Source organism: Dromiciops gliroides, chromosome 2 (genome assembly GCF_019393635.1).
Source record: "Dromiciops gliroides isolate mDroGli1 chromosome 2, mDroGli1.pri, whole genome shotgun sequence".
NCBI lineage: Eukaryota > Metazoa > Chordata > Mammalia > Microbiotheria > Microbiotheriidae > Dromiciops > Dromiciops gliroides.
The window spans coordinates 33,175,502-33,188,713 of record NC_057862.1 but is presented as its reverse complement, the minus strand read 5'-3'; the positions used below and the strand labels follow the sequence as shown (position 1 = coordinate 33,188,713).

The 13,212-nt window shown below is 50.0% G+C and overlaps 1 protein-coding gene across 1 annotated transcript in view; it reads right to left on the bottom strand.

Annotated features, from left to right (window-relative positions):
• PALD1 (phosphatase domain containing paladin 1) overlaps positions 1-13,212 on the bottom strand; it is a 96,700-nt gene that overhangs the window by 1,986 nt on the left and 81,502 nt on the right. Inside the window, exon 19 of the mRNA XM_043985395.1 lies at positions 6,049-6,204. Coding sequence (XP_043841330.1) covers positions 6,049-6,204 — 156 coding nt within the window. The remainder of the gene's footprint in view (positions 1-6,048; positions 6,205-13,212) is intronic.

The following is a 13,212-nucleotide window of genomic DNA, read 5'->3' as shown; positions in this document are numbered from 1 at the left end:
ATAATCATAGCAAGCATTTATGTGAACACTTTTTAAGTTTTGCAAAGCGCTTTGCAAATAAGATCTCATTCGATCCTCACAACCCTGGAAGATGGGTGCTATTATTATCTCCATTTTATAACTGAGGAAACTGTCAAAGATTAAGTGATTTGAACTCAGGGCTTCCTGACTCCACAACCAGCGCTGTGGCGCCACCTAGCTATACTGATCGGTACAGTAGTGTCTTGGAAAGACCTAAGGTAAGATTTAGTGCCTGATCTGACTCTCACCCAGCTAGCTCGCTACCCTTCCTGGGCTTCAGGTTTCTCATCTATAAAATGAAAGGGGTTGGCCCTTTTTTGTCGTGGCCCCCTCGGGCAGTCTGGTGAAGCCTATGGGCCCCTCCTCAGAATCATGTTTTAAATATATAAAATATATAAAATAAAGATTTCAAAAGGAGCCCATCTTATTAAAATATAGTTGTCAGAATGTTTCCTATCCAGGTTCAAAGACCCCGCCCCCCCCAACATCAGCCTGTGATTTCTAAGGTCCCTCCTGGCTCTAAAAACCTAATTCAATGTGTGTTTTTAAACACAGCATCATCCCTGCCCCTGCCGCTCCTGCCTCCATCCCCCTCACACACTCCTCACCCCTTCCTCCTCCTCCTCTCTCCTGTCCCCCCCCCCCCGCCCCCATCCTCTCTCTCCTCCCCTTCCTATAGACTATCAAAAGGCCTGGCTGTCCCCTCAGAACTCCAAGGTGGGGGGGAGCAGAGCAGGAAAGGGCTCAGGTCTCTTCCTCTACCCCATCTGGTTCTAACAGCCCTTCCTGGCCCTCCTGTACCTGCTGGAGTGAGCCTGGGCCTGTTAGCTTTGGCACTACCCTCCCCGCTCACAATGTGGCCTTGTCTCAGCTGGATGGCTGGGGTGGCCCACAAGCTCGGGCCCCTTCTCTCCACCCCCACCCTGGGAGATCAGGAGGGGCTGGGGGAGTGAGGGGAAGTGGACCAACCCCCTCACACACACGCGCTTGTTTTTAAAAGCAGGACAGAGAACAGAGGGGGTTTCAAGCCCTCAGCCGGCCCAACGCCTCCCCTTGGGGCCCCAGGATGAACTCATTACTCCAGGGGCTAATAACAGCTCCACCCCAACCCCACTCCTGACCTTCTTCCAGGGAAAGGGAGAGAGCTGCCTGAACCGCAGAGGCAGGGACTGAAGGGGGAAGGGCAGGGCCATCTGCTTCTGGCCTTGCTGACTGGCCTGAGGCAGAAAGAGGTCAGCGATGCCCCTTCCGTTCCACCCCAATGCCTGCCTGGACCTTTAGGAGAGAGGGGGAAGGCTGGGCAGGGAAGGTGACCACCTCCCCAAGACAAGAGAGTATCGGGCCTGTCCAAGGGGGACCAGGTCCAGAGGGGGCACTGGTGCTCATGGCCGGGCCTTGCCTGCTTCTGAGTTTGCATCTTCTCTCCATTTTGCATCATGTGGCAGAAGAGAGGGCCGAGTTTGGGGCCACAGGACTGAGGTCCACACCCACTCTGGCCACTTCAAGTCAAATGGATCCAACAGCGCTGATGAAGCGCCTACTATGTGCAAGACGCCGCACTGGGAGATGGAGACCCCGAGACACCACCGTGTGCAGAAAAGGAAACACGAGGTGTCCCAAAAGTCTTAGTGCTGCTTGAACCGCCTAAAACTTCAAACTGCGCTAAGACAAGAGTCGATAGTCAGGCTCTGAGGACACCGGAGGCTAGGGAGTCTGAGGAGGCAAAGTAGACTTGGGCTTCGCAGAGGAGTTGGCAGCACCAGAGCTATGTCTTGAAGGTAGAGGAAGAGTCTAAGAGTGAGCAGGGAGGGCATTTTAGGGAGGGGACCCAGCCGGGGCAAAGGCCCAGAGATGGTCAATGGGTTTGTAATGATTGGAATGACGCCACCTACTGGAGACTTTTTGTTTGTTTGGTGAGGCAATTGGGGTTAAATGACTTGCCCAGGGTCACACAGCTAGTAAGTTGTCAACTGTCTGAGGCCGGATTTGAACTCAGGTCCTCCTGACTCCAGGGCCGGTGCTCTATCCACTGCGCCACCTAGCTGCCTCACCAAACAAACAAAAAGTCTCCAGTAGGTGGCGTCATTCCAATCATTACAGGCTCTTGCCACCTGAATGACCTTGGTCAAGCCACACACTCTCTGCAGACGGATGGGTGATCTCTCCTCCACAGCCCCTCCTCCGCACTCACAAGCAAGCACATCCCTGCTTCTGGGCCTCAGCCCCGGATGAGTCTCACTAAGACGGCTGAAGCAGCTTTCTCATTGTTCTCCATCAGAAGATCAATTGGGTTAACGAGTCTCAGCTTCCCCTCACTCCACTCTATCCTCCACTGAGCCACCAGAGACCTTCCTCAGTCCAAGGTCTGAGGAGGCACCTCCCTACTCAGTTGACTGCAATGGTTCCCCATGACCTCCAGGATCGAATATAAAATACTCATTGAGTCACTTAAGGGTCTGCATAACCCAGCTCCTCCTACTCTCGGGCCTCTCTTTGCTGCTTTTCCATCTAAGCAAGGTCACTTCCTAAGGATGCCTTCTTTCTACCCCATGCATACCTATGTATTTGTAGGTCATCTCCCCCATCCAGACGTAAGTCCTGAGGGCGGGGATTGTTTTGGGGATGGGGGGGCAGGTTTTGCCTTTCTCTGTATCCCTGATTGTCCAGCACATTCTAGGATTCCCCCAAGGGCTTGCCCAGAGCTCTCTGTATATAGTAGGTGCTTAATAAATGTTGGTTAATCCCTGAAACCACCATACTTTGTTTATGCCCAGGACCCGGCCTTTGAACTCTGGTCTGAAGACCTCCCTTCAAGAACTGAGGGCACTTTTAGGCAATGCTGTGACAAATCTGTGCCCCAAGAGCTGACGTGTCCTATGTGGCCACACTGACCACACCCTCCCCATGGCCTGGTCTCAATTTATCCCTGGTACCTGGGCCTCCAAGGAAGGGCACGGCCAGCATACTGACACCCCCCCCCCACGGGGAAGGCCTTTGCTTTTTTCCTCTAGATCCTACTCTCGGTGACGCCCTCTTTCCTGCTCATCCCAAGGTCCTCGACCTGGGCTGGCCAAAGCTAATTCCAGCTCTGGGACGTAAGCCAAGGGTGGCAGGAGCTTGGGAAGTGGGGGTAGGGTGACCGACCTTCCTGCCGACAGGCCCGGCCCCAGGGCAGCCACATTATAGGGTATGAGGATCATTCCGGGAGGCCAGGGCCCCTAGGGACCTCCTGCTCCCCACAATGTGGCTATTTGAGTGGCTGCTGCGGCTCTGGAGGAAACCAAGGGCCCGGAAGCCTGTCTCCCCACCTAATTTAGAGTCAGAAGCCTTGCCCTTCTGGAGAATCTGGGTTCTATTTCTCACTGGGCAACCTCAGAGTAGTTTCTTCCCCTCCCGAGGCCTCGGTTTCCTTGTGTGTGAAAAGAAAGGGCTGAATTAAGGGATGGCTAAGATCCCTGTCCGCTCTGAAATCCTAGCTATAGCAGGCCATCATGGGAAGGCCATGTATACATGGGTCCAAATCCCGGCTCAGAGAAGCACTAGCCGTGTGACCCTGGGCACATCCCTTGATGTCCCTGAGCCTCAGTTTCCTCATCTGTAAAATGGGGATAATGATCATTGCAAAGCAGTCGTAAGGAAAGTTCTTAGAAAACCTCAAGGTGACACAGCCGTGTTCCAAGGACCCGTGAGAGATTCTGTCAAATGCTTGGGTGAAACAGAAATCAGGCAGTACGGTACAATGGTGAGAGCGCTGGATTGGGGCATCTGGGTTCGAATCCCAGTTCTCCCTTTTGCCATTCTGTGACCTTGGGTAAGTCATCTGATGCCTCTGGGTCTCAGTTTTTTCAAATGTAAAATGGGGGATGGGGGCAGGGGACAGACTAGATGACCTCTAGAGTCCCATGGTTAGCATTCCTGGCTCTAAATCCCTGACCCTCCGTGCCCACTTTTTTTTTTTTTTTTTTTTTGTGAGGCAATCGGGGTTAAGTGACTTGCCCAGGGTCACACAGCTAGTAAGTGTCAAGGGTCTGAGGCCGGATTTGAACTCAGGTCCTCCTGAATCCAGGGCCGGTGCTCTATCCACTGCGCCACCTAGCTGCCCCTCGTGCCCACTTTTAGACACCATGTAGGTATCGAGGGGATCCACCCCAGAAGACAGCAGCCCAGGAGCAGAACACCCCGAGGGTAAACTGAGGCAAGCACTACAGAAGGCACTGTTGGTATCGGCAGGAATGAGGTCCCTCCTGGCCCAGGTCCACAAAACTCCATCTGAGGAAGTGCCCATGATGTGCCACCCTGCACTCAGCACCAGGGACAAAGGGGCAGCTTGACATCTAACAGAGAGAGGACCCAGGCACAAGTGAGGATGATGAAAGGGGATGCAGAGAAGTACCGGGAAGAGGACCAGCGGGGCTGTTTAGAGGGAGAGAGCAAGGTGAGCAACAAGCAGGAGGAGCAAGAGGCACCCCCGCTATCGGGGATGGGCAGGAGCCAGGGATGCTGTCTTATGGAGGAAAGAAAACTCCGGGACATGATGGCTACTTTCAAGTACTTAGCTGTAGGGCTGTCACCTGGGAGAGTTTTTCTATTTAGCTCCATAAGGAAGAACCAGAAAAGGCTCTGACCTTGGGAGGCTGAAGTTGGGAGTCACGAGACCTGATTCGAATCCCAACTCTGGCATTTTCTACCTGTGTCAACTGCAATTCTGACCATCCTAGCCATGAGATTCTTGGGTGAATCACTAAGACCCCATTTTCTTCATCTGTAAAATGGAAACAATAACACTTTCTACTCGCTACCTCCCAAGGCTATTATGAGGAAAGTAGGTTGGAGACTTTGAAGTGTTCCAGGTTGCACTGTGTGTGGAGGATGGCCTTGGGAGTCAAGAAGCCCTGAGTTTGAATCCTACCTACAGATACTAGCTATGGGACCCTGGGCAAGTCACCTCTCTGTGCCTCAGTTTTCTCTTGGCAAAATGGGATAATAAAAATGCCTACCTCCCAGGGTTGTCTTGAGGAACAAATGAGATTAACAAGTGATCCAGTGGATAGAGTGCCAGGCTTGGAGTCAGGAGGACCTGAGTTCAAATCCGGCCTCAGACACTTAGTAAACTGTGTGACCCTCTGAGCAAGTCACTTTACTCTGTTGCCTCAGTTTCCTTATCTGTCAAATGAGCTGGAAAAGGAAATGGCAAACGACGCCAGTGTCTTTGATAAGAAAATGCTAAATGGGGTCATGAAGAACCAGATATACCAGTAAAACAACTGAACAGCAACAACAAACCTTAAAGTGATATATATATATATAAAGTGATATATATATATATATCACTTAACCCCAATTGCCTCACCTATATATATATATATATATATATATATATATAGGTGAGGCAATTGGGGTTAAGTGACTTGCCCAGGGTCACACAGCTAGTAAGTGTCAAGTGTCTGAGGTCAGATTTGAACTCAGGTCCTCCTGACTCCAGGGCCAGTGCTCTATCTACTAAGCCACCTAGCTGCCCCAGTGCTATATATTTTTATATATTATATATTTATACATTATATATAAATATATGTATATATTTATATTCTATATGCATATATAATAGTCATGCAAATTTATATATAAATATATTATATGTTCATATATAATATAGTCATATCAATTTATATTTTTGTATATTTTATAGATTATATATAAATATATGTATGTATTATATAGTCATATATAATACAGTCATGTAGATTTATAGTTATATATTATATTAATCTATGTACATATTTATATTCTATATACATATATAATATAGTCATGTAAATTTATATTTGTATATAATATTTATATATGGATTTTATATATAAATGTTATCTATTATTATTCAACATCAAAGATGGATACGAGCAGGCAGCTCTTCCTTAAGGAGTTGCTACGTCATCTAAGCAAGCAGAGCTCAGTGGGTGCCCAGCTCCAGCAGAGAGAGTTCCCCGGGTCCCCAAAGCTACACGTATAACTTACAGGTCAATAACTCACCTGCAGCATCCAGACACTGAAGGGCCGGTGCCAGGAGTCTGTCTTCTCTAGGTGAAGGTAGGCGTTGAAAAGGATCAGGAAGACATATCGCTCCAGGTACTGTAGGCTTCTGAGATGCAGTGTCCGGGCCTCTAGCTCTTCCTTAGCTGTTTTTCCCTGGAAGAAGGAAATGACAAGTTCTGGAGTGGAATTGGACAAGAGGGAGAGTGGGGGAGGAAGTGGTCTATGAGGACCCTTCTGTGCCCTCCAATCTGCCTCTATCTTCTGAAGGTTCAGGAAGGCAACCTGGAATGATGGGAAGAGTTGGTTATTATTTCTGGAGAGTCACAGTGCAGGAAAATGGGCGCTGGGTTTGGAGTGAGAAGAGCCAGGTTCAGATCCCAGAGGGCCCCTGCCCACCTAAATCAAGAGAGAGCTAGACTTCAGAGACGGAGATGGTCTGAGTTTAAGTCCCAGTTTTTCCATTCACTAGCTGTGTGACCTTGGACAAGTCACTGCTCTAGTTTCCTCAACCATAAAATGAAGGTGTTTTTGTACTACCTACTCTGGGAGGCTGTTGTGAACAAAATGCTTTTTTGTGCTTTAAAGCAAGAGGTGAAAGTTGCTATTATTATCAAGATCCACGCCAAACAGCAGAGAAAGCAGAGCACCATCCTCGAAGCCAAAAAGACCCATATTTGCTCGTAAAGTGGGTCCTCCCTGGGAGCTCACTAAACTGATCCAACCAGAGGGCCAGGTCCCTTCCTAAAATGAATAAGCCAGGGTAGCTAAGAGCATCCTGACCCGGACAAACCAACCTGGGCAGCTGTAGGAAGATGGAACAAAGGCTCATTAGGGCAGGGAAAACCTCACTAGGTGATTGGTTAAAACAGACACAATCCCCTCCCCCAACAGGTGATGCCTAGCCCTTCCAGGCTTAGGTGATTGCCACTCTATCCTCAGGCAGAGACCCACCATGCCCAGGGGAGAAGGGACACCAACCCTCCTAGAATCAAAGACTTAGTGTGGGAGGGGTCACTGGGGCCAACTAGTCCAATCCCTTTCGTTCTATGGTCATGCCAGTGGTATGTGGCAGCACCCTTATTCAAACTCAGGGCCCCGACTCCAAGATCAGCCCTTGTTCTAATTCACCACCTCTCTAAGAGTCACTCCCTCAGAGTAATGGCCTGTAGTGGAGGGAAGCACCCCCTTCACCCTCTTCCTCCTGCCCAACACAAATACATACGCACGACAGCACCAGAGGCGTGTTCTTCAGGAACAGAGAGGCCTTGGCTCTCAGTCTCAGTCCCCAGGGCCCACCAAGAAACATCTATTAAGGAACAGCAGGCTCGCTGGCTCTGAAAGTCAGGGAGGGGTGGTCTCCTCCAACAGCTGGGCTGCAGCTGGAAGCCTTCTGAGCACATTCTGTTTCTCCCACTTGGCTTCTGTATGAAGGCTTCTTGCTTCCCACACCCCACTCCATCCCACCTCCTTCCTACCCCCAAAGAGATAAGACCTTAGAGCAGAAAGAGACCGTGGCATTCTAGACCAACTCCTGCATTTCACAGATGGAGAAACTGTAGTCTTGGGAACCCTGGCAAGGACCCACAAGCAATGAAACAGCTGGGTCACTTCACAGTGTCCATAACAGCTGCTTCATCCCTCGGGCATCAGATGTACCCTGGGATTAGCCAATCATTCCTCTACCTCACTCTGAACTCTCTCCGGCTGTTAACAAGGCAGAAAGACCAGTCCCTGCCCCGAGGAGTAAGCCAGGGCATGGAAGGTGAGGCTCGGCCCCCCAAGGCCCTCGGGGACTACAGAGACCATCTGGGAGGGGACAGAACCTCCCAACCACGGCACGGAGGAATCGGGGAGAAGGAGCCAGACCATTCTCCAACTCCCCCCCAAAAGCAAAGAAATCCTGAGCTTGGTTTGGCTTGGTTTGGGTCTCTTGAACAGGTTTAAATAGAAACTGAGCTGGGGAGGCAAGGGGAGGCATCTTGGCAGAAACTCGACCTCTCCCCCCAGCTCCACTCTGTTCTGGTACATTCTTCCCACAGACCCCCGAAGCGCAAAGCTCTGCCCTTGAGGACCTTAGCATTCCTCACTGTCCCCTCCTCACTAACATGCACCCAGGGCCTGGTGGCTTCTAAACCCCTTATAACTGTACAGCCCAGAAGAATCCATGGTCCATGAATCTAAAGGGATACTGAGGGTTATCTAACGCACTGTGTTACTTTTATGTATAAGAGAACTGAGTCCAAAGAAGAAGGGATCAATGCCCATTCTCTCCAACAAGCACTTATTAGCACCCACTGTGGAGATGCAAAGAGTGACACAGTCCTTGCCCTCAGGAAGCTCATAGTCTATCAGGGCAGACCACCCAGGCGACCACTTCTGCCTGCCCTCCAAAGGCCAAGTCAGATGCCTCGTCCTCACTGTGGCCTTCCAGGTTCTCTGCGGGAAAATCAATTTGACCCTCTTTCAATTTCTCGGACCACCCAGCCTGGGCCTCTTGTTTATCCCATTCTTCTTCGGGGTCCTAATTATCTGGGAGCTTGTTCTCGGTAATCTACTGGAAGGCAGGGGCTGGCTTGTACCAAAGGCAAGCACAGGATCCCCATTTACTGCATTTGTTGAACTGAACTGACCCACCCAATAGCCTACAGGCAGGAAAGGACAGAGGGGGAATTCAAAGACTCTCACTCCAGATCCAGGGCTCAGAGAAGGCAGGTTCAAACCTCACGCCGACACTTGTTACCTGAGTCACCCTGGGCAAGTCACAAGCTCCCGAGGCCTCAGTTTCCTGCTCCATAAAACAAGGGGCCGGACCTCATTAGCCTCTACAATTCATGCATGCATTCTGAAATTGCCTGGGCTCAGGGTTAGCCTCCCCCCAACTCCCACCACATTCCTACCCCATGAACATCAAGCCCATGACCACATGTGCCAACCCTACCCCCTGGATGGCCCCGTTCCCGCCATCACATTCCTCAGCCCCCTGACACGGGGGGAGCAGGAGATGGCCAGGACAACATCTGGATTGCTTTGACCCGACCCGCAAGGCTGCAATTCACTTCTAAATTCAGGATATGGTTTAAAATCGGATGGTTTCATTTTTATCTCTCTTTTTTTAGCGTAGTCGGGATGGCTCAGCACACACACATCCTCTTATTGGAGGTAAAAAGGCAATGACCTTTTCTTCCTAAAGGTGGTCTTTGGTTCCTTAAACTTCACCCAGGCTGACATAGCTTAGAGGACAGGGGGGCAAGGCCTGGCCTGCTGCTGATGATAAAAATAACCCGGCTGCTTTTATTCAGCTGTCCTGGCACTGGCTTGGCTGGGTGGTCACTCAATAACCAAGGCTGGGACGGAGTAATATTTAGAACCTTGGGGATCCTCGAGTCCGACCCTGTTGTTTTTCAGAGGGGAAACGGAAGCCCACAGTGGTTAAGCGACTTGCCCAAGGTCACACGTCACACGGCAAAAGGCAGAAGCAAAGGCAGGACTAAGGTAGCCAGCCTGGCACAGGGAAAGAAGCCCTAGGCTCTGGGGTCCCAGGATGCCCGGGCAAATCCCATTTGGAGACCCACACATTCATGCTACTTCATCTCACTATAGTAAGCCGATTCTCCACATCTCCCCAATTGATTCGCTAGCCCCCTCTTCACCGTGGCTTTTCCAAAGCCCTCTTCTCCTCAAACCTCCCACAGCCTGTCTCCCTCTACCCTCCTCCCACCTCGTACTTCAACAAACACATTTACCCTGACCCTGACTCTCACCTCCCATCTTCCCTTGTCTCACACCATTCAGACATCCTGCCCTGCTATCTCCTTCATTTGTCATGCATGAAGAGAGACGGTGTTGGCCAAGGCAAAGGCCCCTCCAGCCAGCCCCAATCCCATCCCCCTGCCCTCCCCAGCAGAGGGCTCGCCCCCATCATTCCCTCCCCCATTAGACCATCTCCTGGCTCCTAACTGATGTCTACAAGTACAGTTGCATCTGGCTCACCCTTAGAAATCTTTCTCTTAGAGCAGCTAGATGGCGCAGTGGATAGAGCACCAGCCCTGGAGTCAGGAGGACCTGAGTTCAAATCTGACCTCAGACACTTGACACTTACTAACTGTGTGACCCTGGGCAAGTCACTTAACCCCAATTGCCTCACCAAAAAAAACAAAAAGAAAAAGAAATCTTTCTCTTGCACTGTCCATCCCCGTCACCCAACCTCCTGCATCTTCCCCATCAAATCCTCAAGAAATACACTGGCTAAAATCACTTTCTTTCCTTCCATTTTCTTCTAAACCCCCTATAACCTGGCTTCAGGCCTCACCCTTCAGGTGCAGCCACCCTCTTCCAAGCTAACAATGAACTCTACTTCCACATCGGAAGCCTTTCCTCAATCACCCTTCCTCATCTCTCCTCTGCAGCATCTGACCCTGTGCGTCACCCTCTTCTGGATATCCTTTCCCCTGGGTCTGCGAACAGGGACCAGAAGTTAGCTTGAACCTGAAAATCACAACCTTGAGACTAACAATGATATTTAATGGAGCAGATGGATCTCGATCTAAGCCAAAACCCTCTCTCCAAGGAGAGCAGTGGTGGCCTCTGGCGTAATCTCCAGCTTCCCCCACCCCCACACAAATTAGTCTCCTTTGGAGAGGGGTGGGGGGACAAGAGGCTAGAGAAGTCTATTCTTGTATCTATCTGAGCTGCACAATCACAGCCCCATGCCACATGTGGGAGATAGACCTCAACACCACCACCACCACCACCATCATCAAACTGGCTTTGGAGTCAGGGGTCCCGGGTTCAAATTCTGCCTCTGCCGTTTAACTTCTCAACCTCAGTTTCTTCAAAGGTAAAAAAGAGGGCTGGGGAGCAGCTAGGTGGCGTAGTGGATAAAGCACCAGCCCTGGATTCAGGAGGACCTGAGTTTAAATCCGGCCTCAGACACTTGACACTTACTAGCTGTGTGACCCCAGGTAAGTCACTTAACCCTCATTGCCCCACAAAAAAAAAAGAGGGCTGGACTAGATCTAAAGAGACAATCCTGTGTCTCTAGGGAGCTGCCAGTGTACACCATTAGCTCCAAGGACTGAGCTCGCCAACCGCCCAGGAACACCACAGGGAAATCTGTAAAGTGCTTTGTAAACATTAATGTGCTTTATTATTATTATCATTAATTATTATTATTGGTCAAGAACTTTGGGGTAGGGGAGGAGGAGACCTGCCATGGGGAAGCCCTTCCCCCCATGAGTTCCCACCCCCAGCCACCTGTCCGCCTTGCAGCAGGCCAACCCACTGCATCTATTTGGGGCTGGGTGTTAGATGGTTTTGGAATATACTACTTCCCTTCCATCGTTTTTATGTGACAGCTCACCACATTCCAGGGCTGCCCTAATTACACACTGCCTTCAAGACACATTACCTGCTGGAGTGAGGTCCTGCTTGAGGAAGAGGCGGCCAGGGGCTGAGGCCGAGTTCATCATATTTAATTTCTATCTTTTTAGAGAAACCCTCCACTGACATCCTCTTTTGATGCCTCCTGAGGACACAGGGAGGGGGCGGGGATGTTGGGGTCACAGTATTGTACAATCACAAATTTAGAACTAGCCTGGATCTTGGAGACTGTCAAAGCCAATCCCTTCATTTTAGAAATGAAAGAAACAAACCAGGGAGGTTTAAGTGAATTGTCCTGAGTCACACTGCTAGTAAGTATCTGAGACAGGATTCAAACTCAATACCCTCTCTACTACACCATACATACACACAAGAACAGGAGGTTCTAATTTGAGCAGGCTTGGAATATAGACCAAGTGACAGACCAATGATCCCACACAAGGCCCAACCCAGCTTACTGTGGATGGGCTCATCCTAAGAATTGGCCAGGAAGTCATGGATTTCCTTGACCAAACAACCCACAAAGCCTACCTGCTAAAGCAGGAAGGGGTCACAATCTGGTGCCTCACTGGGGTGATAATCCATGAAGAAGAAATCAAGGACCCTTGGTTCACAGATGTAAAGAAATCTCATGAGTCCTTGGTGAGCTGCTCTGTGATCCTTCACGTTGGCACAATAAGCACTTATTAAGCACCTCCTCTATGCTAGTAACTGCTCAAGGCACTACTGATACAGATACAAAAATGGGACATTCCCTAGCCTCGCAGAGCTTATCTTCCTTCTAGATAACAATAGCTGACACTTCTATATGGGGCTTTAAGGTTTGCAAAACAACTTTACAAACATTTTCTCATTTGATCCTAAACCCACCCTGGGAGGTAAGTGCCATGATTTTTTCCTCATTTTACAGTTGAGGCTAGAAACTTGTCCAGGGTCACACAGCTAGAAAATGAATGAAGGGGGGCAGCTAGGTGGCACAGCGGATAAAGCACCAACCCTGGATTCAAGAGGACCTGAGTTCAAATCCAGCCTCAGACGCTTGACACTTAACTAGCTGTGTGACCCTGGGCAAATCACTTAACCCTCATTGCCCTGTCCCCCAAAAAATGAAGGATTTGAATCCAGGTCTTTCTCAGTCAATGACATTTATTAAGCACCACTATTCTATGTGTACTAGTCAGGAGTCAGGAGCTGGGTGCAAGTCAGTGCCTCTCTCCCTTCTTGGTTCTCTTCAGTCTGGCTTCCAATGTCATCATTCAACTAAAATGGCTTCCTCCAAATTTACCAGTGATCGCCAAACAAAGGTCTTTTCTTGATCCTTGTCCTTCTTGACCGCTCTGACCTGTGACACTACCCAGCACCATCTTCTCCCGAATACTCTCTTCTCTCTAGGTTTTCAGGACATCAGTATCGCCTGGTTCTCCTCCTACTTGTCTGACCGTTCCTTATCAGTCTCCTTTGCTAGACCTTCCCCAGGTCATGCCCTTTAACCTTGGACCAATGACCCAGAATCCCCAGGCTCCATCCAGAGTCCCCTTCTCTTCTCCCTCTGTCCTATTCCGCTCCCATGGATCCATCTCTTTGCTGGTGATTCTCAGACCTAATCACTGAGCCAAACCTCTCTTCATCTCCAGCTGCCTGTTGGACATCAAAGCCCTTCCCACCTTCCCAGTCTTCTCACTCCTTCCTTCCTTCCCTCCACCTGCCCTGAGATCCAGCAGCAATGCCCTGCTTGCCGCTCCTTGCAAAAAATCCTCACCTTCCAAACCCTGCATTTTCCCC